Raw genomic sequence first — 27,500 nt, 5'->3', positions numbered from 1 at the left:
GAGGTGCTTCATGCATCAATTGAATTACAGGAGGATGAATGTTTGGACCTTTAGCCCTCTGCAGTAAAGCTCCTGAACCTTTGAAGAGCTGTTTACTGACCCCAGAGCAGCCACTCGTATATCTCTCCTGCAGACCGGAGTATGTTTCTCCAGAGCCCTGAAACTTCATGTCACCAATTACATTATACTGATTACCCGACTCGACACTTAAATACTGAAAATGTATCGGACACAGTGGAAAATATTTCAATCTGAGCGAGAAATAACGGCTGAACAATTTGGAGAAAACATCTGCATTTTTTATAATATTGAAATTGTGATAAGACTCACAGTTTTTTTTGCATCATTCTCATATTTAAATTGAGACGAAGTAACAAGCCTTACAGTAACTAAGTCATTGAGATGCTTAGTTTAAAAATAGATTGCGTTAGAGTGCTTGATGCTTAAAGAAAAGACTGTAATGCATTCGTCCCCACAGTGTTTACGGCTGCTTTCATTCAGTGTGACCGTATCTCCAAACCTTCAGTCAGAGTGTATGAGCACGCTCATCTCTTTTTTTATTTTTTTTAAGTTATCTACGGCATCTCCGGACTGGCTCCCCTGTCCCTCTGACTTATGTCACTGACAGCGCTGCCGTCGTAAATCGCTGCAGTTAGGACGACCATACCGGGAGCAACAGAGGAGAAAAAAACAGAGCGAGGGTGTGTGAAGGAGAGGACACATGTTTATACTTTGGATGTCAGAAGAAAGGCAGGTATTGAGAGGAACAGACAGTGTGATTAAGTGGAGAAGACAGCGTGGAGATATCAACAGGAAATACAACCGATAAAGAGAGAAAGGAAAGGACAAGATGAGAGGAGGTGGAGGAGAAACAGAGTTAGAGAATGAGTCAGAACTTTATAACGCTTGCCAGTAATGGAAACGACTCGGGAGAGCCAGGTCGAGTTGTGTGTGAGTGTGTGTGTGTGTGTGTGTGTGTGTGTGTGTGTGTGTGTGTGTGTGTGTGTGTGTGTGTGTGTGTGTGTGTGTGTGTGTGTGTGTGTGTGTCCTGCAGCTTGATGTAATTAAGTGAAGCTTTGAGCAACAACAGCAGTTTGTTTCCATTTTAGATTTCACGACCACTCCATGGAAACAGACTGATATACTGCATACACACTGTACACACATTGTATACATAGGCACTTATATACACACATTCATATACACACACACACACACACACACACACACACACACACACACACACACACACACACACACACACACACACACATCAATTCCAAGTGAAAGAGCGCCGGGTCGTAGAATCAGGTTAAACACACCAGAGATTTACGGCTGCAGAGGAGGCCGGCACAAAGACACACACACACACACACACACACACACACACACACACACACACACACACACACACACACACACACACACACACACACACACACACACACACACACACACACACACACACACACACACACACACACACACGCAGCTTGTTATTGCCAAAGTCAGTCCTCACCGACATATCAATTGTAGACACGCATATATTCATGCACACAATAGTATTTGGCTGTGGTCATCTTGCTCTAGGCAACATATTAAAACTAGCACACACACACACACACAGGATTATCACGTTTTTATTGATCTTCATGTGGGCGGGGCAACCAGCTCGGTCTCACTCAGACTCCTCTAAATGTTTTCTGCTCGTTTTTTGGGAAGAGCTGTAGAGAGGAAATTGTTTGCAACACATTTATCAATCGAACAGTTAAAGTCTGGAGGACTGACCAAAAAAGAACAAACAAGATGAGGGAAGCACTAGGACCCAGAACTAACCCCCCCTAAACCAAAGCCACTGAACTTCGAGACCCTTCATACATAAAAGACACAATAAACAAAAGGCAAGAGGACACAATAAAGACTAAGTGCTGTGCTATCTGGCAGAAAATCACAGACCAATCCTTCTCCTTTATCAACAAACAAGAGTCCAGCCCTACTTTTAAAACTATCCACGAGCATCTAATTGATACTCCTTCTTTGGTGGAGAACTGCAAACATCCACTTTATTTATCCTGATCAAGATGAGTCCATAGGTCAGTCTCCATGAGGACAATGCGGGCACCTTCTCTGCTTATATATCCTGTCTGTATTGGTGATGGTGGATGTGAGGAAGGGCCACATCTGCACGTTGGTAATTGGTTCAGCAGTTTTATGACACTGAGTGCTCTCCAGGGACACCTGGGAATTATGCTAATAGCTTTCGGACACAGTTGTACCCTGAGATCCATGCTGATTGAGTCGTTTGCCGTGGTAACCAGCCTCTTTTGATATATGATAGCATGAAGGTTAATATTTTACACAGTCTGTTGACAGCAGAGACAAACAGCTCTGCAGAATAGGCCATGTAAATGTGACAGGCGAGGTTGTTTTTGATGGTGCAATGGAGGAATTAGCTGGAGTGCAAAAACTGCAGCATCAGATTCGGCTCATACCGACATACAGGATCTTTCCTTCAGGGAAAATTGGATACAGTTTTTTCTCCTCTTGTTTTCCCACTTTGCTTAAACCCTGGAAAACACTGCTTAACCCAACAACATTTCTAAAAGTCCAAACATTATATCATGATTTGTATTGGTCCGATTCTTCTAATGCCAACTGGAGAACGCCGGTTATGTCGTCATGTTTTTAAATCCCTTTGCAGTGTTTTCAATTGGGGGATTTAGCATTAGCGGCTGATTGAATGGAGCAGTTTTCTCCCCACTGTGGTCAATGATAAAGTTATAACGGGGCCATCTGCATAATGCAAGCCGAGGCAGAGATATTCAATTTAAGCCGGTTTGTTGTGAATGTGGTGCGGAGGACTGGAGGACTGGAGGACTGGAGGACTGGAGGCCCCTGGGGGTCGTGGAGAATGGACGATGAACGAGTAAAAACATCTGATAAAAATAATATAATATGTTTTAAATGAGGCCTGGATTGACCGATCAATGTCTACTTGTGCTAGTTTGTCCTTCACAGCACAGACCTCCAGTATTTATAATCCTTTTTATTTTATATAGATTTTCCACCATCTGATGAACATATGTCTCAACAGCTGCACAGTTACACACTAACACTTACATAAGGAGCAGCAGTGTGTCAGTGAACAATGTTCATAATAACTCATTAAGGTGGTTCAATTATAATAAACTAGACGATAAAGAATCCATATACAGGAAGTCGTGTGTCAGAACATAAAGGGTAACGTCTGTATTTCGCTCAGCCTGGAAAACCAAAGATGAGGAAATAAAATGTATTTCTCTTTTGGTGTCTTTCCATGGTGTTGTCAGACACTTTTTTCAGTTAGAGAATCGACCAATTCGATAACATTGCACCACGTTAAAGGTGGGGTAGGTCATTTTGGAGAAACCAGCTCGAGTGTGCTAGAATTTGAAAAAAAAATTAAAAAAAATCTGCCCCTTCCTTCAGACTTCCTCACAGAGCCCCTCCTCCAACACACACGAACGCGCACATGACCAATGAGGGCACGAGATAAGTTTGTGCACAGATGGAAGGCTGACAGGCAGGTAGGCCATCCAGTTACTTTAGCCGGGCCGGCTCAGATGATTGGTCGTGCTTTTTACAGCGCCACGGCTTCAAGAGATGACTTTTTTTCATGTATTTATTGTCAAAGCATTTAATTTATTCATTGCTATCGGGATGTTAAGAGCATTCCATGGAATATAACAAAAAGTGTTTCTGAAATAAATTACACACCCCACCTTTAAGTGTCTTCCGGCTGCTGCACTTTTGAAAAATACTCAACCAATTTCAAATAAATGTGTTGCCACTATTATTCAGTTATTCACAAAAACATGGGGGAAAAGGGTTGAAGACTACCGAAGTTACCATTTAGAGAACTAAGTAAATGATAGCGTCTCTTTTAGAAAGAAGGATTAAAGTGTATTGATTACCACAGAGTTGTCATAGCTGAACCAAAACAACTGTAAAAGCAGCATAAGAGCATGACATATATAGAAAAATTAAGTATACTGGTCAAATGAAAATACAAATTAAAGAGGCCCTATTATGCTTTTTAGGGTTTTCCCTTTCCTGTAGTGAAGTGAAAGGATGACATAATCAAATGAATGAATGAATATTAATTTTAATTAAGTCAAGCTTCTTTCTCTTGTTCAAACACACCACCATGTTTTATCTTCTGTTTTCCTTCATTAGATTTCCCATTAAATCATCTCATCAGATAACATCAAGGTCTCTCATCCTCCTCCGCTTGAGTTTTAAAATCAGATCCAGTTTTTAATCCTGCCCTCAGTCTGACCATCGGTTGTCCTTTTCCTCCCAAAGCCCTCAGCAAAATGAGAAACTAGTTTAGTTATCAAAAACACACTGAGGTATGGTTTGAGAGTCAGCAGCCGATGTCTAATCATCCAAAAGGTGTCCAAGTTCACCTCTTTCTGGGCGCTGCAGTTTGCCCGCCCTCCTTCCACTCTCTGCAGTCATTGCATGAGAAAATAAAAACTGCTTCCAGGAAGAAATGTTCAAAAATAGTGTGTTTTTTAATGCAAATACAGGGTGTTATGCTAAAATATTCAGAAATCACCCTGATGCAACCTCTCCTGTCAGTTCAGATCCGGCGTGTTTAGGTCCTCTGTTCGCTCGCCCTCACTCTAACATTAAAAATACCTTTCTTTGACGACGTCTGCTTGCTCTACGTCAAAACTGAGAGGGACTGGATAAAATATGATATTTTTTTAGATGAGAAAAGTTCATACAGTATAAATCATGTCTAAAGGCCCGGACACACCAATCTGACACCAAAGAACTGACACAGACGGACCCGACTATTGTGTCGTCTCCTGTGTCTTGGCCAACAGTCGCACTGGAACACACCGCAAAGACTTCAGCCGACGGCCAAGTAGCACGTACGAACTGCGCATGCGTGAGTGGCAATAACTCTCCTCACCAGCAGGCGGCGGTAGTGTTTATTCGTCATTCAAAAGAGGCAACAACCGGAAGACAGACTGCGTGATAACCGAGAGAAGAAGAACAGACTGCGTGATATAAACAAACAACAAATAGCGTGTTCCATTTTCACTCTACAGCGAGAAGCTCATGGGGCTTTCCCCAACCTGTGTCGAGAGCTGGAGTTAAATGAAATCTCACATTTGCCTTCTTAATTGTTTGTTTGGGTCCCTCACTTCCATTTCGCTTCTCATGCACTGATTCGCTAGCTGAACACCAATCAGAGTGATTTATTCGGCCGAAAAGGCGTCGGCCCGCCTGAAAAGACACACCAATCTGAGCAGGGCGTGTCGACGCTCATCGTCGGCCTGACGCCCACTGACGCCGATAATTGGCCTGGTGTTTCCGTGCCTTAAAATTGTCGCTAGTCAAAGCCGGCCAACAAGCTCTGCAGCTGGCTGTCTTTTATTGGCAAGCTCTTTAATATTTAATCAGTGGATATAACATTAATACTGTATATCTCCCTTTTTTTTAAGCTGATGTGGTGAAATGGTTTTCAATCAGTTAGTGTCTTCCCATTTCGTCCCTTCCCGTTTCGGCCCTTCCCAATTCGCCCCTTTCCCATCTCGCCCCTTTTTACATTAGGCCACATAAGAAATTATACTTGTTTTGCTTGGTCGTGGGTCTTAGGGCTAGGGTTAGAGTTAGAGTTTGTAGATCTAATGATGCATCCCATGAAGCATTGCATGAAGTCTGTTGACGAATCGGAGGCTGTTGTTGGAGCTGCATGGGACAGGGGGCGAAATGGGAAATGTGTGAAATGGGAAAGGAGCGAAATGGGAAAGGGGCGAAATGGGAATAGATTGGGGGCAAAACCGGAAGGGGCGAAACGGTAATTGGCGAAACGGGAATAAACCTCTCCTTTTTGCTCTGTTTTTGGTCCCTACCATCTCCTGGTTAACATATCTGTCTCTTTCAACCTGCTAATTGCTCCACTTGAACTGCCCCTCACAAATATTTTCATTTTTAGATTGGTAATTCTTTATTTTCTTGAGTGATGGATCAATAGTCTGGTCTAAAAACCAGAAAATCAGAAAACTGTGAAAAATATCCAGATTCTCAAATCCAAGGTGATGTCTTGAAAAATGTTGTTAGTCCAAAACCTTAAGCGATATCTTTTGCTTAATATCAGTTCAGGTGATTTTCTCTTGATAGCCTTATTGATTAGTAGACAAATCATTGCAACTCATTACTCCGCTATGTAGCTAGTCGATAACTTTGTTTGTCAGGTGTTTAGTGCTGACCCTGAATTGTACAGTGGCTTTAAAGATATTTTTCGTTCACTGCGTAGCATCAGAATGTCTAACCCGGTGACAGAACCCCTGAGTGTTTCAGAATGACACATACTTTAGTTTTGCTTTAAGCTACAGTGTTGACTCCTTTGGTTGCATATCATATCAGTATTTTCAGTTTCCAGAAATACCCCTCATGCCTTTTTTTGTGCTGGCCTTGTAAACCCATCTGTCTTCAGTTGGCCTTGCAGACCCTCGTCTCTCACCCCCTCGTCTCTCACCCTTCATTACTCCTCATCTAAACCAGCAGGGGGTCTTATTAGAGAACCACAACCCCACCTGAACCACTGTCACCGTCTGTAATTTAAACTAAAACTCTCTCTCTTGCCCCAGTGGGTTAGTTTAATCAGGTTAATATTGAGAGGATTTATGCCTAATATTCCTGCTGCGCTGTGAGGATATTTTAAATGTAGTGATTGAGATATTGATGGTTTGGAGTGTGGACTCTGCAGTGGGAGACAATGGGAAGATCTGAGGGACACGTGGGAGGTTTCATAGAGGGAAGGAGTGGGGAAGAGGGAGGCTGGCCAGAGAGCGATCGGTTATTCTTACTTTGACAAGAGTTTTGACACGAGACGTTCATTTGTCCCCGATGAGGAGCCACTTCCAATTTGTTTCCAGTTGAATGCAGCTGTCCTGGACCAGAGACTTTCTGCTCAGATGGGACTGAGATTCAAAAAGAGTGTCTTCAAAACCAAGCCAAGAACTGTTTCCTCACGTCAGCTGATTAAATGATGTTCCTTATCTTAATGGAAACGGCCAATTCCCTTCTGTGTTTCTCTTATTGTCAACAGATCTGACACAAAGACCAGAACCAGAAGTGTGTTGGCTCTGATTGAGCAAAACAAAACACAAACAGGTGTATTCAATGCTTTGGTTGGGGAATATATTCATTTGCAGATAAATACACATGTTCTACTTACCTTATAGCCCAGTTAGCATTGTGGCTATCTGCAGGAACTTTGAAATTTTAGTCACAAATCTGCTCATAAAAACTATAACAGGAAGCAAATAAAAAACATAGACTCACCGGATGGTAGGAAATCTACTTTTTGATCTGGAGGGAAAAATATGCCTTATGCAAAAAGCACGCCATAGCAGCAGAACATCGCTATAATCTGCAAGCTGCTAATCAATGTTTATGAGAAGTGCGGAGTCCCTGTGGTTTGTTACATGTTGACCTATGTTTCTAAGCATTGTATTGAAACAAACAAACAACCCTAATTGCTGCAGATTTTATTTTATAATTGCTGCTCAAGCTTCGCTACTCCCTTGTGTGTTTTCAGCGTTGGTGTTTTAACGTGTTTTGGACAGCTAGTGCTTAGAGGAATACGATAAGATCAGGCGTTCGATTCACAGGCATACTGGTTCAGTTGATTTTTATATTTACTGAATCTTTTTCTCATTTCTTTACAACTCCAAGCCAGAGCATTCATCTCGGACTTCTATTTTCAGCATCTAATGTCAAAGAAAGAGGAAGACGGGAAAGAAAAATCAGTTGCACAAAATGAAAGCGGAGACATGATTCAGCTGCAGGCGCTGGGCAAAGAGCAGGAGAGAGAGAGAGGGGAGGGAGGGGAGATGGGGAGGGAAAAGAGCCAGTGAACAAGAAAAATAGATTTTCAAGAAGACAAGCGGCGAGGGGGGAGGAGAGGGAGGAAGGAGGGGGAGAGGGAGGGGGAAATGGAGAGGAAGAGGGGGATAGAGATGGGGAAATAGAGGCTAAAGCTCGGCGGTGTCTCGGTGGACGGCGTGTTCGTGTGATGGAATGACATCTGCTCAGCTGGGTTGCCATGACGACCAGCACAATCTCGCTTGTTCCTCCATGCATCTCCATCTCCATCCCTCCTTTCCCTCCCCTCCCTCGTTGCATCCAAGCCTGACTTACATAAACCTCGTCCATGTACGAATGCGTTGACTCTCTCTGAAGAGGCATCATCTCTCTTTTTTCTCACGTACGCCCACACACACTCACACACACTCTCGATGTCTCCTGGCTCGATGTCTCCTGGCTCGATGCCATCGTTTTTTCCCTTCAGCTGGCAAATTAAAAAAGCTTCAAGGATTCAGGAAGGATACAGGAAGTGGGTCGGTGAAAAGAAAAGAGACTGTTTAGCATGTGAAGAACGTAGCTCCAAGCGAAAACGCCCCGACACCTCCATTCACTTCACACCCCCTCGTGTGTGTGTGTGTGTGTGTGTGTGTGTGTGTGTGTGTGTGTGTGTGTGTGTGTGTGTGTGTGTGTGTGTGTGTGTGTGTGTGTGTGTGTGTGTGTGTGTGTGTGTGTGTGTGTGTGTGTGTGTGTGTGTGTGTGAGTGACAAAAAGAAGGACAGAGAACAGTTCATTGCTTGGTCACTCGTTAATTAAATCTCTTCTTCTCAGAGCGCTGTTTACTCTCTTTTTGACCCCATAAAACCTTCTTAAAAAAGCATCTCTGTCATATATTTGTTTGCTCCTCTAGCTGTGAGCACATGTTCCTTCATGCTTGAAAACCTCTCTCTGGCAGTTTTGTATTTGGACTTTGTGTCAGGCACTTTTAACAGCCAGTCAAGAAGAAGAATGAGTTCAAACATTTATCTTTCTTTTTAAAAAGAACATTTTCTGGCTGTTACATTTTTATTATATTTCTGTTAAAATAAACCAGTCCTATAGTCACATGATCAGAATAAGCCTCACATCGCTCTGTCATGTGACGGTGAATCAGCTCAGCAGCGATAAAGTCTCGTTAAGTGGGGGAAATAAATGTGGCGTTTTACATGCCATCAGTGTGTAGACAAAGCCATCTGCCTTTCTGTCCCTGGGCGGACACTGTACTCTGCCAAACTGTGTGTGTGTGTGTGTGTGTGTGTGTGTTTGTGTGTGTGTGTGTGTGTGTGTGTGTGTGTGTGTGCGTGTGCGCGTGTGCGTGTCTGTGTGTGTGTGTGTGTGTGTGTGTCTGTGTGTGTGTGTGTGTGTGTGTCTGTCTGTGTGTGCGTGCATGCGTGTCTGTCTGTCTGTCTGTCTGTCTGTCTGTGTGTGTGTGTGTGTGTGTGTCTGTCTGTCTGTCTGTCTGTCTCTCTGTGTGTGTGCGTGCGTGCGTGCGTGTCTGTGTGTGTGTCTGTCTGTCTGTCTGTCTGTGTGTGCGTGCGTGCGTGTCTGTCTGTCTGTCTGTCTGTGTGTGTGTGTGTGTGTGTGTCTGTCTGTCTGTCTGTCTGTCTGTCTGCGTGCGTGCGTTCGTGCGTGCGTGCGTGCGTGTGTGTGTATTGCCCCCAGGCTGATTTTTTTCATTTTCACTTTCTATTTTCGGACACACAAAGCGATATTATCCTTTTTGAATAAAGCCATCCCACCAGCGACCCTTACTTCCTGCTAACGCGCCTGAGGTTGATTCCTTCACAATAACACCAAAGAGTTATGTAACGTTTTGTGAAGCATGTGAAGTTTTTGGAGATTTTTCAGACGACACACCAAAGCAATTAAATATAATCAGGAACAGAGAGTAAATCCTGAATGTTCAGAAACAGATTGAAATGGAAAAGGGAGGTGTTCAAAGCCAACATGACTGTTAAATATTACACAAGAGGCAACATGTTACATTACATATCACATGTTAGACGCTTGGGCAATCCCCACAGGAGCAATTTAGAGTGAAGTTTCTTGCCCAGGGACAAAACGACACGCTGACTGCAGTGGGACTCGAACTTGCTATCCCCTGATTCAAAGTTCAGCGCGCTATTCCACTGAGCCACAGCCTCCCGTATCAGTTTCCAAGCTAAGAATGGACGAACTGACATGATTACACATAAATCTCTGTTATAAAATCTCTAAAATTACTTATTTCTCTCCATCTTTCCCATCTGTAGGACAAATGAAGGATTTGTGACCCTGACAGCCTCTCTCCTCTCTCTCTCTCTTTCAGGTGTAACGTCCAGGACTACATCTGGCACAAAGGGGCTCGCTGCGAGTCGGTGGTAACGGAGTTCCAGGTGATGTGTCTCGCCGTCGGCACCTCTGCTCTCGTCCTCCTGCTGCTCTTCATGATCGTCGTCTGCTTCGCCAAGAAGCTCCACGTGCTGAAGACGGAGAACAAGAAGCTGCGCAAACGCAGGTGAGGCTCCGTCCGGACCTGGAGATAAGAGATAAGAGCTATCATTCCATAACTTCTACTGGTTTCACAGTTTTTCCTATTTCAGTTCCCAACGAAAAACCATGCAAATATCGGGTTTTATATTTTTTGGGGTGATAAAGGTTATTGTTATTCTCCCTAGGTTTGAATCCAGTAGTGCTCCAAGAGTCTAAGATATATATGCACTGGTATCAATTTCCTTTGACCTTACTCGACCCTTTTCTTTACAGTTCACACAGAAAAAGCATGAAAATATAAGTATTTTAAGTTCATTTTGGGTGAAAAAGCTTATTAATATTCAGCAATGCTAATGCGATGTGCAAACACAGGTATGGCCTCATCAAGAGTCGTAGATTAGAGATATCAACATTATTGGAGTACTCTATTGGGAGCCTTATTCTCTCCAGTATACACGAAAAAGCATGAAAATATGTTAAATTAGTCTTATTGATAAAGGCTATTATTGTACTCCCTAGATGTATATTAAGCAATGCTAACAAGTACGTAAAGAAAAAAGTAATTTAAATGACCTTTCTCCCCACAAAGTATCCCATTTCCAATAAAAAAATATACAAACCTCCGCAAAACTCCATTGGTCAACATCTCCTTGGCGTCCGCAGGCTCCTCGCTCTTTGAATAAGTGGCTTCGTTGGTCTAAGTTTCAAAGATCAATCAAACTAAAGTAAAGTCTAAAGTGCCTTGCTCACAGGCATCCTGGCGCAGCAGATTTATTATCCGTTACCCAGCAGTCTCAGTGTTTTCGGCTGCGGTACATTACATCCCGTCAATGTTAAAGATTGGAGGAGAAAGCTTTGTTTCTGCAGCTGCCGCCGCCTCGGGCCGAACTGCTGCCCGGCTCGTGGTGAATGTGGAGTTTTAAAAGAGTGACGGAGACACACGGATCGAAGGAGAGAGAAAGAGAGCTCAGGGGAAGAGAAGTTCTGTAGGAATAAAATCTAAAGGCTAAGCAGACCGACTAACAGCTACACACACGCTCTGAAATCACTCAATATGTCTGGAAATATAAGGGAGGGGAGATGACGTTTAGATGTACAAAAAGAGGAATTAAGCGGCACGTATTTGTGTTTTGTGAAAGTTGTTCATCAGATACACATCTGAACAGGAATCTGTGTTTAAATCCCAAACGTTGTCGTACTGTTGGGTTCAGAATTCCAGAAAAGACAGACAACTTCTAAGTTTAACTATTTATTGTAAAGAGAGCAAAATATATATCACTTGGCCAAGGACTCGTCACGTCACATCTAGCAAAGCTGTAATCTGTAACCACCAAATCCGTCAAGAGCCTCGAACCTCGTGCGATAATACATTTTATTACACAGGGCGTTGCCCGTACATTTATGATTGGTCAAGACTAGCTGAAGAGATACCGCGGTTTGGACCTGGTTCTCTTTGGTTGGTGCACAGACTCAGATAGAGTCTCTTGGCAACACGATCCTCCAATCAGCATTCGGCCGGCTGGCGAAGTCCCTCCCTACTCTGTCTCTAACATACGTCATTTATTTTCTCTAACGTTTCTTCAGATATAGCGGGAAACCATAATGTTGCTTCCTAGCTTTGCGGGGGAACGGCTCCCATACAAAGTGAAGGCCGGAGCGATGTGCTGCTCTGACTACCTCTTTGTGTTCTCTCAGTCTCTGCACTCGACCTTGCTACTATCAATATTGCAAGCTAAACTTTCTCATGTAACTTTTCCCTTCGTTCCTGTCCTCCCCGTCAAAACTTGGGGGGGGGGGGGGGGGGTGATTGGGTCCATTTATTCCTAAGTCACAGCACATACAATGAGCACAATAAGCAAATCATGTAATAATAAGAATCTTGTAATGTTATATAAAAATAGACTCCACACTACCTAAATGACAAAATGAAGATTTTCTTATGTGAGATCCCACTTAGTAGAACAAAGACTAAAAGCAGAACTAGGGCTGCACGATTTGGGGAAATAATCTAATTGCGATTTTTCTGACAGATATTGCGATTCGATTTGCGATATTTGTTTTTAAGCGACCCAACAGAAGTTTATTGTAAAATGCGGCCATATCTCCGGATAGGAAGGTCGTATCAACGTGCTCCCGTCTCTAGCACCCCCGCAGCCCGAGCTACGAGTGAAATAACTAAACTTCCATGAAACTTCCGTTGGGTTGCTTTAAAGTCAAGCTTCAGTTTAAGATTCACCCTGTAATAGAAACATGTGATGGAGCATTACTAACCTGACTCAGACGGTTTGTTTCACCATCTAGGAAAGCTCCATTGGAAACCATTTGGAAAAGTATAAAAAAATACTTGGCAGGTGATTGGATCAATCTGTCTATCACCTCATTGGTTAATAATGGCTGGTACATGTGGAGCACAGCACTTCTGATTGGTGTGGATGACTGACACACAAGAAGAACAAAACAAAACAAAAACAAAAATTGCAGGCTTCATCATCTAAAATAGCGATTTCGATTTAAAACCGATTAATCGTTCAGCCCTACGCAGAACCTTTTTTCACTAAACATTGGTGAACAAAGGTATTTTATGGTTAGACCAACCAAACACTGACCAGCTACAGGAGACGAGATATGAGCTGTAGATAACAAATACATGTTTACCATGGAAAACAGTAAGAGGTTTATTGCCAAGTAGATTTACACATATTTGCTTAGGAGTATAATGGGGCATGCAAAGAGAGAGTAAGAGGAATAAAGTTGCAATGACAGTATTTTAAAAGAAGATATACAGATATACAAAAGGTAATATAATAGGAATATTACAATACACAAAAAAATATGTTTATGTATATTAAAGTGGAAAAGCCGTGCCGTTTTAAAGAGAAAGCATTTAGCAGAAAGTAAGAGAACAATTTATTTGATATCCTTTTTATTTATTGACTTGACAGGTGCACTTAGCTCAGAATACAAACTCAGTAGTAGGTAAACACACAACAAAGAAAAAACATTTCAGACAGAGGGTGAAAGGAGGTGCTGCAGCACAAGCAGTATGAGAAAAATAAAGAGCTTTTTGAACATTAGAGCATGGAGACATGTCAGAGTAGAGACACTACATACTGATATGAACCTGACAATGAGCATAATATGTCTCCTTTAAAAGTTCACATTATCTTCTTCCTCGTCTACTTAATAGAGAGGGTTCAGTTTTAAGAGACTTTGCTGTAGACGGCTGACAGACTCTTGTATTAAAGTCCATTCGCTCTCGTTATGGAGCTCTGACTCACGGATAATTGGGAAATATGAGAGCCACGAGGTGTCCTTCGAACAAGCAGAGAGAGAGGGGGCCTTGGTGCTCTGAGAACAGACATTATTTAACACAACAAGAACTTTTAAAGCAAGACTGACCCGATAAATAAAGACTGATGGAGGCAGTGCTTTGCTCAAGGACTTAATAAAAGAGAACGTGGTCCTTTTCAACTCAGACATTTGAGTTTCTCTGCGCTGCCATCACGTGAACAAAATCTTTGAATTCGGTTTAATTCCTAGTTTTCAAATGTTCACTGATCCTTACCGGTTATTTGGCAGATCAGAGAGGCCGACTATATATAAACTGAAGGAGACAAACAACAGTGATGGAGAGACTGAAGGACTGGATTGAATATAAAAAGGTGTGTGTGTGTGTGTGTGTGTGTGTGTGTGTGTGTGTGTGTGTGTGTGTGTGTGTGTGTGTGTGTGTGTGTGTGCGCGTGTGTGTGTGTGTGTGTGTGTGTGTGTGTGTGTGTGTGTGTGTGTGTGTGTGTGTGTGTGTGTGTGTGTGTGTGTGTGTGTGTGTGTGTGTGTGTGTGTGTGTGTGTGTGTGTGTGTGTGAGGGGGGGTCGTTGGTTTGGCAGTGCCTGTGTTTGAGCGTTGATCTCCCTAGCAACAGAGGATGAGCAGAAACAGCCCGGCGATCAAGCTTTTGGGATCCGAATGGGAACTGAAGGGCCAAATGTTCTCAACTCCAGATCCCATGCTGCAGGGACTATTTTTAGCTCCATGGGGAAGGTTATCATGGAAGAGGAAATCATGGGAGATGAGGATGAGGAGGAGAAGAAGAGGAAGTGGAGGGCAGTCAGGAGCAGCGTTAATGCGAGCTAGCAGAAATTAAAACAAGAGAAAAAAAGGGTGATGTCATTGGTACTCTGGATCCAGCTGAAAGTAGGGCAGTCTGAGCAGAGAGGGGGAGGGAGGGAGAAACAGGGGGAGGCGGGGTTGACCTACATACAGCTGTGCGACCTGAGGGGTGTGTGTGTGTGTGTGTGTGTGTGTGTGTGTGTGTGTGTGTGTGTGTGTGTGTGTGTGTGTGTGTGTGTGTGTGTGTGTGTGTGTGTGTGTGTGTGTGTGTGTGTGTGTGTGTGTGTGTGTGTGTGTGTGTGCAGCATGAAAGAGACAGCCTCATCAAGTGGTTGGCTAAAAGCAATCGAAAAGGAGCAAGAAAGAGGAGGAAGGGGAGGGGGTGAGAGATAAGAGGAGTAAAAAGGAGGGCATGATGAAGGGGGGAGGAGAGAGGAGAGGGAAGAAACTGTTGCAGGAGAGGAGAGAGAAAGTGAAAAAATAGGAAGAAAAACGCTGTGTGTGTGTGTGTGTGTGTGTGTGTGTGTGTGTGTGTGTGTGTGTGTGTGTGTGTGTGTGTGTGGTGTGGTGTGGTGTGGTGTGGTGTGGTGTGGTGTGGTGTGGTGTGGTGTGTGTGTGTGTGTGTGTGTGTGTGTGTGTGTGTGTGTGTGTGTGTGTGTGTGTGTGTGTGTGTGTGTGTGTGTGTGTGTGTGTGTGTGTGTGTGTGTGTGTGTGTGTGTGTGTGTGTGTGCTGACATAGCTCATGAATACATGAGACTCCCACACTCTGGGTAATCACAGTCGCAGTGTTTCTCTGCCGCAGTCGAGATCAAACCCAACATCCCGGTCATATAGAGAGAGAAAAGGAGGGGAGAAAAAAGATGGTTGGCATCCTGGCTAGAAGACATTTTAGGATCTGAACCATAGAGTGGTGCAGGAATGAGTCCTAAAGCCCGGAAATAGGTTAGCATTTAACCACTAAGGGTGCATTTTTCATGAATTAACTGTTTTATCAGAAGCCCACAATAAGGTGTGTGGTTAATCGTTGCTAAAGAGATATTCACGTTTTTTCCTACGAAATAAAATACGTCACAGGTGACGTCTGAAGAAAAAGGTGTTTTCTACCAAGTGACTTAACGATCACGGCAAACGTTAGCCGCCGTTAGCTTAAAGGGGACCTATCATGCAAAATGCACTTTGTGATGTCTTTTATACATAAATATGTGTCCCCGGTGCGTCGGGGAACTCACGCAGCGTCAGAAAATAAATCCCTCTCTCTCTTCCTCCGTACACAAATCTTTTAAAAACGGGTATACAACGAGCGGATACAGATTCCATCCGCTGTGACGTAATAGCGGCGGCGGACCCACAGAAAGTTGCTATCAGAAACAATGCCTGACGTGTTTTGGACGTAATCTCGTCTTTGTTTACATTAGCAAGCCTCGCTAACACTCAGAGCTAACCTGTACTGGAGAGCACGTGTTTAAAAAGCAGGAAATAAAAAAAGAACTCACCTTGTGATAAACCCGCAAGAGAAAAAGCATTTGAGCTCCATACTGTTTCAGAAATCCTTGACGTGGATTAGAACAGGATGGCGTTTTATCACAACCAAATGTAACTTTATCTCCGGTAAGATCTGATCAGGCATTAGCTCCGCCTCCTCTTCTTTCTTTTTTTTCAAGCTAAGGACCCAAGATCCGTGTTTCTCTAACAGGGCTTCAAAAGAGGGGTTTGAGCAGTATGAGGGATGGCTACAAGTGAACTGTTTGGTATTTTGAAAAAAAACCTTCACAGACATGTTTTGTATTGGTATGGCCCTAAAATATATTTTTCAAATATAGCATGATAGGTCCACTTTAAGGAATTGTAACGTGAAGTAATTTGACCGTGATGTAATTCCTTTACAGCCTAACGTTAGCTTTTTACTTCTGGCTTATGCAATTACACATCAACCAGCTCCTCTAAAACCACACTCAATAATATATTTAGTTTTTAATTGAGACAGCTTCATCTAAACATGGGTGTTACAAGTGGGACTATTTGAGTAGAGTGAGAGGTCCAAAGCTGGTTTATGCTGCTAGACTTTGAGCTCAGTGATGATGGGAGGGTCTCTGTCTCTCTCTCTGCCGTCATTACTCTGTCTTTGATTGTCCCGTCACAGCGTTCATAAAATATAAATACGGAGGATCAGAGCGCCAGGCGGTTTTTGGCAGGAAGTAGATCACGGCCTCCTTAGATATGACGGGGAAGTGAAGACATGACAAGGACAGAAGTGTAGGTTTGATATGAGTGCGGCACAGCATGACAGCCGTTTCATATGAGGAGATTTGAAAGAGACACATCTGTGGCACTTTTGTCAAAGTTACCGCTTCATTCAGTCCCTGAGACAAACATCTCTTCCCTTTGAGAAGTCTGAGACGAGGAATGAAGAGGAAGGAAATCAAAGAGTTCAGTCTCGCTGAGTCAAAAGGGAAATCCCATAGTGTGCAGATACAAGGAGAGTAATCACTTCTCATCATAGTGGATAAGGTGTGATTATAATACTGTTTGTTGAACTCCTTGTATTTGTAGGGACAATGAGCAATGTTCAATGTGTTAAATTTGATGAATCATTTCGCATATTTAAGCAAATATAGGTTGACATTTTAGGAAATATACGCATTTGTTTGGTAGTTCAAACGTGCAAACAACGTACTTAATTATTCACAACATCCCTTAAATTCACTAAAAGTTTCTATAAAATCGAATTTAAAACAAGATGTAAAAAAAAGTAAATGGGTCGGTTAGCTTTTTCATTTAATGTGTTAATTTGTTCTGTTTTAATTGTGTCTTAGTGTCAACATAAAGCCGTACAATGTTGCAATGCTTATTTCCAGGAGTTTTTTTAGGTGAACAAACCTGCAGTCAGCCAACAATTGTCTCTGCATCTGTACTAGAGATGTCCCGATCCGATCACGTGATCATCGGGGATCGGAGCCGATCACGTGATTTTCAGAAGATCGGAATCGGGAGAAAAAAATCGGGGATCGGGATTTTTTTTTTTTTTTTTTTTTAAATACTTTTTTTCATTTTTTTATTCAATGTTACAAAACAAAAATGACCATGTTCAAGTCTTAAAGTCATCCTGAGGCCTTAGTTTTGATTTCAAATGACAGAACATCATGTATGTGTTGCTTCTTTGGGGCTTGTTTTCATAAACATGGTTGCTTATTTCTCTCAAATCTGGCAACAGAGTGGACAGGGCGCAGTGTCTAATTGTAGCAGTAAGCTAACAAGTACTGATAAGCTTTATTTTTGTTTTGATCCAATGCTGCACAACTGAACTGATCCAATGCTGCTGTGAAAAAAAGAAGCTATATCCATGTTGGATAGAATATCCTATTTAAATAAAAAAATAACCTTAAGGGACAACTTGAATGCTTTTTTTCCTCGTAATGCATTGCATAAAGATCGGATCGGGAAAAATCGGTATCGGCAAATTGTCAAAATCAAATGATCGGAATCGGATCGGGAGCAAAAAACGGTGATCGGGACATCCCTAATCTGTACTACCCGGACAGATGTTACATTATTACTCTTTTATGTGTATCATAAGACAGCCGTATGTGTATTTGCAAGGTCTACAGTAATTCCTCCAACACAGTGGAGTTCAAGAGAAAGCATTGGATTAGCTTGTTTGCAGCAATGTCAAATGAACATAAAAAGTATTATTTGCATCAATATGTGCAACACTTACACACATCTGAACCCCGTGTGTTTAAAACTAGAGTGTGTTTCTGTCTGCAGTGTTTTCTCCCTGTTAGTCACGTCAAGTCAAAAGTGGGTCAAATGTGAGTCAACGTGCAGCCTCTGTGTGTACAAGCCAGGTGACCTTAATCTGATGGTCAAAATGAATTCTCCGTGTGTTGCATCACAGATTACATGTTGTGTTATTTTCTGTTTGCCCTGTGACAAACAGGAGATTGCTGTCTAACTAATGCTGCTTTCTTGCTTTTTCTCCCCCCTCCTTTTTTCCTTTTGTCCATCTTATCTTCAACAATGTAATCTTTTCTCTTAAATATGTCTCCTATCTCCTTTCCTTTGTTCCATTTTGTTTCCCCGCCTTTCCATTTACCTTTGTCCGTCTCTTCGTATGACTTCTTTTGGCTTCAAATGTCTCTCCTTCTTCTTCTCACCTCGTGGATGACCTCCTGTAAATGTCACTTCCCCTCTATCTCTTCCTCACTTCCTCCTCTTCGAATCCTCCTGAAACTCTCAAACTGTCTCTTATTATCTTTCCAATGTCCCTCTTTTACTCTATAAACCCTCCCATTTGTGTTGGCTTTTCTCTTTTCCCCTGCATTCCTATATCTTCATCTTCTCTTAAATGTCCTTTATTCTTCTCTTACCTTGCTTTTTATATTCTGCAAATATTCTCTCTCCTATTTCCCCACCTATTCCTACTTCAATATCTTATTCTATGGGTGCTATTCTTATATTCAAAATCCTTTCATCCTTTTCTTAACCTATCGCCAATCTCTTTATTTCTTTCCTCTACATCACATCCCCAACTCTTCCTGCCTTTCTTTCAAACTCTGTCTCCCTCTACCTTCTCCACACTCCTTCCTCCATCTTTCCCCCATCCTCCTCTCCACTTCCCCTCCTCCTCTTCCCCTCCAATCCTCCGTCACCCAGCAGTAAGTACCGGCCGTCATCGGAGCAGCACAATGATAATTTCTCGCTGTCCACCATCGCTGAGGGCTCCCACCCAAATGTAAGGAAACTGTGCGACACCCCTCCTAACGTCCCTCATGCCCGTGCATTGGCTTACTATGATAACATTATCTGTCAGGTAACGTGGTTCTCGCCTCTCTCTCTCACCCCTTTTTCTGCATCTCCCCCCCCCCCCCCTGCAAACCCTGCCCGGGCCCCTGACTCCTCTCCCCCTAATGCATGGGCATGAGTATTCTCAGATACTCCGAGGTGTGCAACGCTATGAAGACGAGGGATGGGCGGGGTCGAAGAGCGAAGGAGGGATGGTGGGGAGTTTTCTCTCGGGGGAAAATACAAATACATAGGGGAGGATATATAAAACGAAGTAAACACTTTTAAACATGACCATCGTGCATTTAGATTCTGATTATTTTACAATTTCTTAATCCATTTGAGAACTCGTGGATCTCTATTTACATTCTTAATATTGCAATTATTTCAGGTTTAGCCAATTTGTGACAAATCACTTATACGAGCACCACTTTATTAGCTACACATACAGAAGAAATGCAACAGTGGAGTTCATTTGGTCATTGTTACATTGTTGGAAATGTGATATTTAATATTGACGTCATTCTTAAAACGTACACTGGACCATATTAAATTTAGACATGTTTCTAGTTCGTTGTCCTCCCTATTAGAATACTTGAGGGGGAAACATATTAGAAATACTTATATACTTAACATAATGCAATCAAAAACACCACCGCAAACTGAGCTATAACACCTTCATGACTGAGTCAAAAGAATCGGAACAATATAAAAGTATGAATTTAAGGCAGAACAGATGTATTGCGTTGCATTTGATTGTACAGGTACCTCATAAATTGGCCCCTGCTATAAATAAGAAATGGCACAGTTGCATAGATTGATCCCATTTTACCACGGCAACACAATAGCTGTTGGGTCTCATAGTTTCATGCTGTTTTATTGATTCGGCTCCCCTGGCTTATTGCTTATTGATCCTATTGTGAAGGTGACAACACCAAACACACAAATAGGAGATGACAAAACTAAAAAACCTTCAGTTATAGAGTATGACAACGCTGGTATTTCAAGGTGAAATGTCTCGAAGAAATCTGGTCTTGAGCTTTAGCTGGTCATTTTAGGACCATTACAGAAACCCCACTAATTTATTTTGACTGAACGGTGTCCAGGAAACGCTTAATTGCCTGCTGACAAACAGTGGATGTACCATAAATCAGCTCAGAGGAGGACTAAGGTCAGAGGTCAAACTCCCCCTGAAACCATGCACTCTGAACATTTATCTACGGTTCTCACAGTGCAGCTAAAAAAACGCGCCTGCTCTAACTTGACCCTTAAAGAGAAAACCCCCAGAATCCTTCGCTGCAACCCCTTGCTCACCCCGTCTCTTTCTCAGCTGCTCTCTCTCTCTCTCTGATCACTTCTTGCATCGGTGTGTCATGGCTTTCCTGCTCTTTCGCTAACATGTGCAACGCCATCTGAGCCACGGCAGCTCTGCTTCGCTAACTGTTTACTGATTTGTGCTTATAACTAATTGTCTGCTTTACTTGTTTATCCTGAAAATGGGAGGGGGTGGGACTTGCTTACTCTGGTTTTCTGGGGGGAGGAAGTGGGAGGATTGATGTCACAAACAGGTAAGCTTAAGGTGTGGGACTATTGTGTGAAATGGTCGGGGTTATCAGGATAAACATCTGAGATGCAACGCCCCGCGGCGGCCTGCAGGTGGCAGCAGAGAGCCGACAGGCGCCTCACTAACTGAAGCATGGTTAGCTTTAGCGGCTAACGTTGTAGCAGCATGGGTAGTTCTCGTCCTACATCTGAGGTAGAGCTTGTTTGATTTGTTTTTAAGATGTGGTACCACCCTCTAACAACTCTGTCAGTAGTTTTGTTAACTTGTAAAAGGTACAGCAACTATTCGTTTCTCTGTAACTCATTCATGCTAGCTCAACAGTTTTAGGAAAGAGTCTCACCCTCTCATTTTAACCACCACTATCATGATACCCTAACAGACAAGAAAAGAGTAACAAAAACCATCCATCCTCACCTTAACAATATCCCTAAGATATCTACTTCCTAACTCAAAACCACCAAAAAACCCTTATCATCCACTGGACTGAATAGTATTTGTAAATGTGTTAAAGAGTTTGTTTCAGCACACTTTTGGTACACATACATACTTCCACTGCCAGTTTCAGGCTTATCCACTGACAGTTGGTGGCAGTAATGTGCAAGGAAGTAGCCATGCTAAAAGACAAGCTAGCTAGCTCCGCAAAATCAAAGATATTGGTACAAATCAGCTTAATAAATGTTTTATGTGGAACGTAGTGCACTCAGCAGTGTCAGGCATCAACAAGTGAACTCTGTGAATGTGAACTTTGTTTCCAAGAAAACTGCATGGTGTAAATAACAAGTGTTGGGTTCTGAAACAAGGCTCTTTTTGGACCTAGTTTCAGGTTGGCAAAATTGCCCAATTCCCCAAGGCTCAAATATATCATTCAAAAGCAATTTACAGAACATTCACTTGACTGTTGTCTCATTTCTTATTGACACTGCTTTTACTGGTTATAGGATTTTTAGCAAAGAAGCGTGACTGTCAAATACCACAGATTTACAACTACTATTCAGCCCAGCTTTATTCTCTAATACATGTTCCAACCACGTACACAACTAACTTCGAAAATACAGGCTTCCCCAAACCAAAAACCATACCAACTCACCAATTTCTCCCAAAATAAATCCACTAATAATAATTTAAAAACCCTCAATCCCCTTCCATACCAACAGCCAAGTGCCACGATGGCGGAGAACCTCAACAGAAATATCCCAACCTGTATTTACTTTGCTAATAATGACTAACAGCCGGCAGCACCAGAGAGTCTGTGTTTGAGCAGAGATACTGTAGCCAGCTGGGAATATCAGCTGACATCTGAAAGGAAGTTTCTCCTGCTGTTGGTCTCTGTCTCCAACACTCGATCTCTCTCTGTCTTTTTTATCTGTCTGCTTCTATCTCTTCCTGTCCGCCTCCTCTTTCTCGCTACTTTTATCTCTCTGTTTCACCTCCCTCTCAACTTTCTCTCTGTCCACCTCCAACTTTTTCTGTCCGTCTCTCTTATCTGTCTTTCTCTCTGAGGATGCCTTTGTATGGTTTTGAGGAGTTATAACCCTTTGCCCCATCCCCCTCCCCTCAGAAAACCATGAGCAGATACACCTGGGAGTGTAAGACCAAAGAGGAGTCCGACTGCGAGGTAAGACCAACTCCCAAAATGTCAGAAAGTCCCGCCCTCCCCCCTTCTCTCACCTATCCAAACAGCTCTCTCATTGTTACTGTGGCCCTGTCAATCACCCTCTCAACTCTCAGTGGATCCATCTGAGTCTTACCTCCTCCTACCAACAAAACAAAAACAATTATATATATCGTCAACATGACAGATCCAAACACACTCCTTGTCACCTGTTAGAACTAAAAAGGCTTATAAGGTAAAGCATTAATTGAACATAATTCATCTTCAATCAGATTTGCCAACACTTTCTGACAGACATTTAGTATATGTATAAAAAGCCATGCATAAAATACAATAATCTAAATGTTCCTTTGCTAATATCTCATTTCCATCTGCAGTCCTTAGAGAGGTTCACCATCAGCAAACAAAGAATTATATGGACTTTATTTTCAGAAAAACATCAATTCAGGCTTATAAAACATTGTAAAATGAAATTGGACTTGAACCAATTGCTGTTTGCAATGCAGTCCGTCACCCAAAAAGACTCAGAGCTATAGGCCAAGAAATAAAAAAACGTTAAAATGGTGTGAAATTGCCCTTTAACACACGGGAAAGACACAGTCCTCCAAACCCAATCCCAAACAGACTTTGAATTGGCAGCAAAACTGTTGACCTTGTGAGAACCCTGTTACACATCACTCACACACATACACCTGCAAAAGTGCATTTACAGAAGAATACAACCATAAACAAACACAGAAAGATGGGCAAGAAAAAAACATTTGCACAAAGCCAACACAAATACATGCTAAACAATAACCCAAAAATCACTTTCCCTGCAATTATGGAGTGCTTTGTGTGTCCTGCCCTGTGGTAGATTGAACCCTCTTGTCCTCAATCTTTTTCCTCCACAGTAATTTCACCAGAGTTCAGACACACAGTCTCCTCTGCAGCAAACGCTGAAATGACAATGTTGTATTATTAAATTCACCACAGGAAATGAATTGACCTGGCAGAGCTGGCCGTAATTGTAAAGATGATTTCATTTCCATCGACTGAATCCGCTCTCTGACTGAATTAACCTTTAACTTCAAATTCCGCAAGCAGGCAGTTCAGTTTTATGATTAAATGTAAATGTAATCGTCCCTTTCATTTTGACACCATTCATAATTCTTTATGCGGTGAGAACAAAAATACTGGGACCATTAAGACCAACCAAATTCTTCTTATTAAAATCTGTATATTTTTGTTACTATGTGTCTTCTCTTACTGGGTTTTACACGGCATAGCACTTACCAGAGATCACAGTGTGGGCAGAAATATGACTTCTTTCCAAGCAAACAAACAAACATTGTTACTGCAGTATACTTTTAAATAAATCCTCTCTATTTAAACCAGAAGACATCCCAGACATACAACCCCCAAGTATTCAAAGGACAGATTTTAAAGATTTAATTTAGTTCTTTTAATTCGGCATCAGTGTACTTTTCTAGAGATGGTCCTTATAATTCTTAGAGTCAGTTATTTTCTGTAAGCAAATATCATGGCCAGCTGTTTTTGTTTGGGTGGTTCCTATTATGGTGACCATAAAACATGAACTGCATGTCCCAGTTTGAGTCAAGGGAAACCATGCTGATCCACTTTCTGCGTGTCACACAGACTTAAGCCATTTAAAGACATTCAAGCTATGACCAGTGCTTCTCGTCTCCTTATGCCGCTTCACTGCACACAAACACAAACACAAACACAAACACTGCACACAAACACATACATGCAAATCTATCTGACACTCTTAAATACAAACACAAATGTAGACAGATGCTCTATATACTCAGAGAGAAAAGCCAGTCAGTAAACACAAACAAAGCCAAAACAAATGTAAACAAACACATGGAGGGGAATGAACAGGCAGGCTAATAGTAACTCAGTCACGCACAAGACAAATATTTTAATTTCAAGTTTATGCGCCCAGGCTAAAGAAAAAGTACTAAAGCTAACAGGTGTAGAGACTCTCAAACACTGTACAACATATTTAATCAGCTTCAGGGAGAGAGCTGAAGAGAATGAGTGATTCAGGCACGAACTCTACGACACCTGCCTTCACTTTAAATCCACCCAGAAACAAACACCTCTGGCGTGCCAAAACTAAAATATTTATTAAGTGTTGCACCTTATGGCTTCATAAACATTTATATTTCATTCAGATGGCGATTCAGGCTTTTGGGTCCTTCCAATAAACCCTTGGTGTGCATTACTTTTCTACTATCTTTTTAAAATAACAAGCACAGTTATTTAAACACTTACAAATGCACTCACAATTACTAGACAGATGCTTAAGTTATGAAACAAACATAGTGTATAAGGGCTTTAAGTGGGTGAACTGGTTATAAAGGTGTTCTGCCTTCGCAACTCAGCTAACGATCGGACCGGCTAGAAATGACGACGATGTTAACTAGTCATGCTAATTTCACCATGCCTTTATGCTACATTGGAAAATGACAGAACATCCGGTGATATTTACGATGTGCTTTCCTACAGTGTGTGGAGGAAACATTTTGCTTTTTAATTGTACGCGTTTACTCTCGCTCTGCTTCGTAACATAACAACTCCACAGATTGTTAATTGATGCTTAAAAAAGCAAGTTATGCTTATTGTGCAAATTGCCCAACATATGAAAGTTGGCATCCAGCTGTTTCTGATTGCTGAGGACCCCTACTATGCATTTCTAACATAAAACTTTGTGTTAGTCAACATTTCCGGGTTCACAATAGGACTCTATGTGCTGGCAAATAGACCTTGTTGTAGTAGTTTCTACAAAACCTCACATAAGTGCGTCTGCGACTTGCCGGAAGTCCATTTCAATAAAAGTTGTTAAAAAGGTACCCAAGTGCAATCATTCCAAAATCAACTGTACACATACAATCCCCCTTAAACGCCCACTAAAAGACAAACAACTGTCCGTGTGCCTCCATCGTCATCATCATCAGAACCCTGTTTATATCTGTTCCTACTTCCCCCAAAATGACACCCGCTCTAAAGTCCTTGTGGCCTCCCACCCGCTGCCCGCCCCCTCTCCACCCATGCACAAACAATGAAATCCAACAAACAAAAAACATTTTCCAGTTTCACGCTGACGGGAGGAAAGAGGGCCCCTATCCCGTAACCATGGAAGTGACGTATCCGCACGTCCTGCCCGAAGTTACTATCTAGGCCAGAAGCCAGCGGGTAAATGCTCTCACTGCTCTTCCTTTCCAAAAGTGCCTTTGAATTCAAACGCAAACATTCAATTAGGGGGTGTTTGTAAGTGGCACAAGCCTCAGGGTCTGAATTTTTGTTTTGTGTGAATCTGCCAACCTGTGTGTTTGACTGAAAGTGTATGTCTGATAATACTCAGCGGGTGTGTGACAAAGAGGCGCAGACGGGCGCCCCGGGATGTGAGGCAGGGTCGATGATGCCATGCAATATTAATGGGGATAAGAAGCTGGAAAAACAGAGTTAAAATGGACTCCGCAATCAATCTGTTCCCTCTGACCTTAATTAAATTCAGATGAATTGGATTCAAACTCTTTTTTCCCCCCCAGCGACTGCTCGGGTATGTATGACGGTGGTACCCACGGACAATCAGCCAGAGTTTTATTATTTGCCTTTTTTTTGGACGATAATTGCAGGTGAAGCAGGAGGAGTTCTGCATGAGCGATCATTACCGTACACGGGGGGGATGTATTGTAAAGGGATTGCATGTGGATGTGCATGTGCTTCCTGGGATGCCTGGAAAGGGGGGGGGGGTGTCGCTCATGCAGCTCACCTCACTGTCGCTTCAACCAAACATGACACGCCAGTCGAGCATGATGAAGCCTCAAAGCACTGACATGGCTGCTACTTACACCTGGTTTTGTCAATACAGAAGCTGCAAGTTGATTTTGTTGAATATTCGATGGTAATTCGCTGCATTCAAGAAGTCTCTAAAGGATCACACCAGGTTTTTCAAACACTGGTGTGGTTCTTTAAAGCATGAAAGTGGAACATGCATTGTTCTGCATGCAACAAACGATAACTGCAGAACTCTGGGATTCTTTCAAAAGCAAAGCGATGCTGAGTTCATCTTTGTTTTCTTTTACGAAATCTCCAGACAAGAACGTCGTTGTTGGACGATTCTGCAAAACACTGGATTACGTTTAATGACAACCATTTGTCGTTGGCAACAATGTTAAGTTTAGGAAAAGAACACGGTTATGGTAAAGATTACAGGCAACGTAAACTCTTGGTTACGATTAGAGAAACATTGAGGTGATTCATTAAACGACAAATGTTATTTGAAAGTCTGACGAGATATGAGCATTGGTCTTCTGCGTATTTATCTGATAGACTTTTCTTCTTGACCTCCTGTGTTACTACATAAAGAACAGACCTCTTCCTGGATTGGCACTCTTTTCCGCATTGGGCGGTAAAATGTGAGGTGCAGAATCGTCCAATATGGAATTCATTATTGAGATAAAAGGCTGGTTTTCTTTGCTTTAAACAAAGATGAACGTCGTCCTTTAATAAATCCAGTTATGATGGGTTGGCCAGAATTTTTTTTTTCTACCAATTTGCAGGGTCAAAAGTTGCAAGTGAATAAGACACTGACTGTCGTTCATGTTTCTAACTGTACTTTCTACCCCCTCGCTCCATGGGTAGGATGATCCTCATGCCCAGAACAAGCTGGAGGACGCGGTGAAGGCCCCGCCCAAAGAGGACGACTCCCTCAACATCCACAACTCTCTGACCCCTAAACACGAGAACCACAAGGTCCTGGGCGAGGACAACTCCTCGGAGGTAAACTCACTGCAGAACAACATGATGTGAAAGCAAATCTAACACAAAATCCAACCCTGCAACCCGACAACACGACACTGAAAACGACAAGGTGCGCCGGCAACGGGATTCCCTAAATCCCTCCTCTCCGTCCGCCCGCTGCCGAGCGCACCCGACCGGTCAACCAATCAACAAACCAGCCTGCCAACTACCAGCCGACCACCAGCCAACCAACCCAGTCTGCAACCGTCTACAACACGGCAACACTGCCACCAAGCGGCCTTG

General features: G+C 42.5%; 1 protein-coding gene across 13 annotated transcripts in view; it reads left to right on the top strand.

The window, feature by feature from the left end:
• The window catches only part of cspg5a (chondroitin sulfate proteoglycan 5a), a 55,579-nt gene that overhangs the window by 26,918 nt on the left and 1,161 nt on the right, over positions 1-27,500 (top strand). Inside the window, exons 3-6 of one of the 13 annotated variants that reach the window (XM_079640078.1) lie at positions 10,214-10,402; positions 19,138-19,294; positions 22,389-22,445; positions 27,117-27,500. The exon at positions 27,117-27,500 is cut by the window's right edge and continues 1,161 nt beyond it. In XM_079640078.1, the coding sequence (XP_079496204.1) occupies positions 10,214-10,402; positions 19,138-19,294; positions 22,389-22,445; positions 27,117-27,266 (553 nt within the window). In that variant the 3' untranslated portion in view covers positions 27,267-27,500. Of the gene's footprint in view, positions 1-10,213; positions 10,403-19,137; positions 19,295-22,388; positions 22,446-27,098 lie in introns of all 13 variants that reach the window. The other 12 variants (XM_079640072.1, XM_079640077.1, XM_079640084.1 and 9 more) reach the window with 12 other exon arrangements.

This window comes from Notothenia rossii (assembly GCF_949606895.1).
Source record: "Notothenia rossii genome assembly, chromosome: 7".
Lineage (NCBI taxonomy): Eukaryota > Metazoa > Chordata > Actinopteri > Perciformes > Nototheniidae > Notothenia > Notothenia rossii.
The sequence above is the reverse complement of the archived record's forward strand: the minus strand, read 5'-3'. Positions and strand labels throughout refer to the sequence as shown.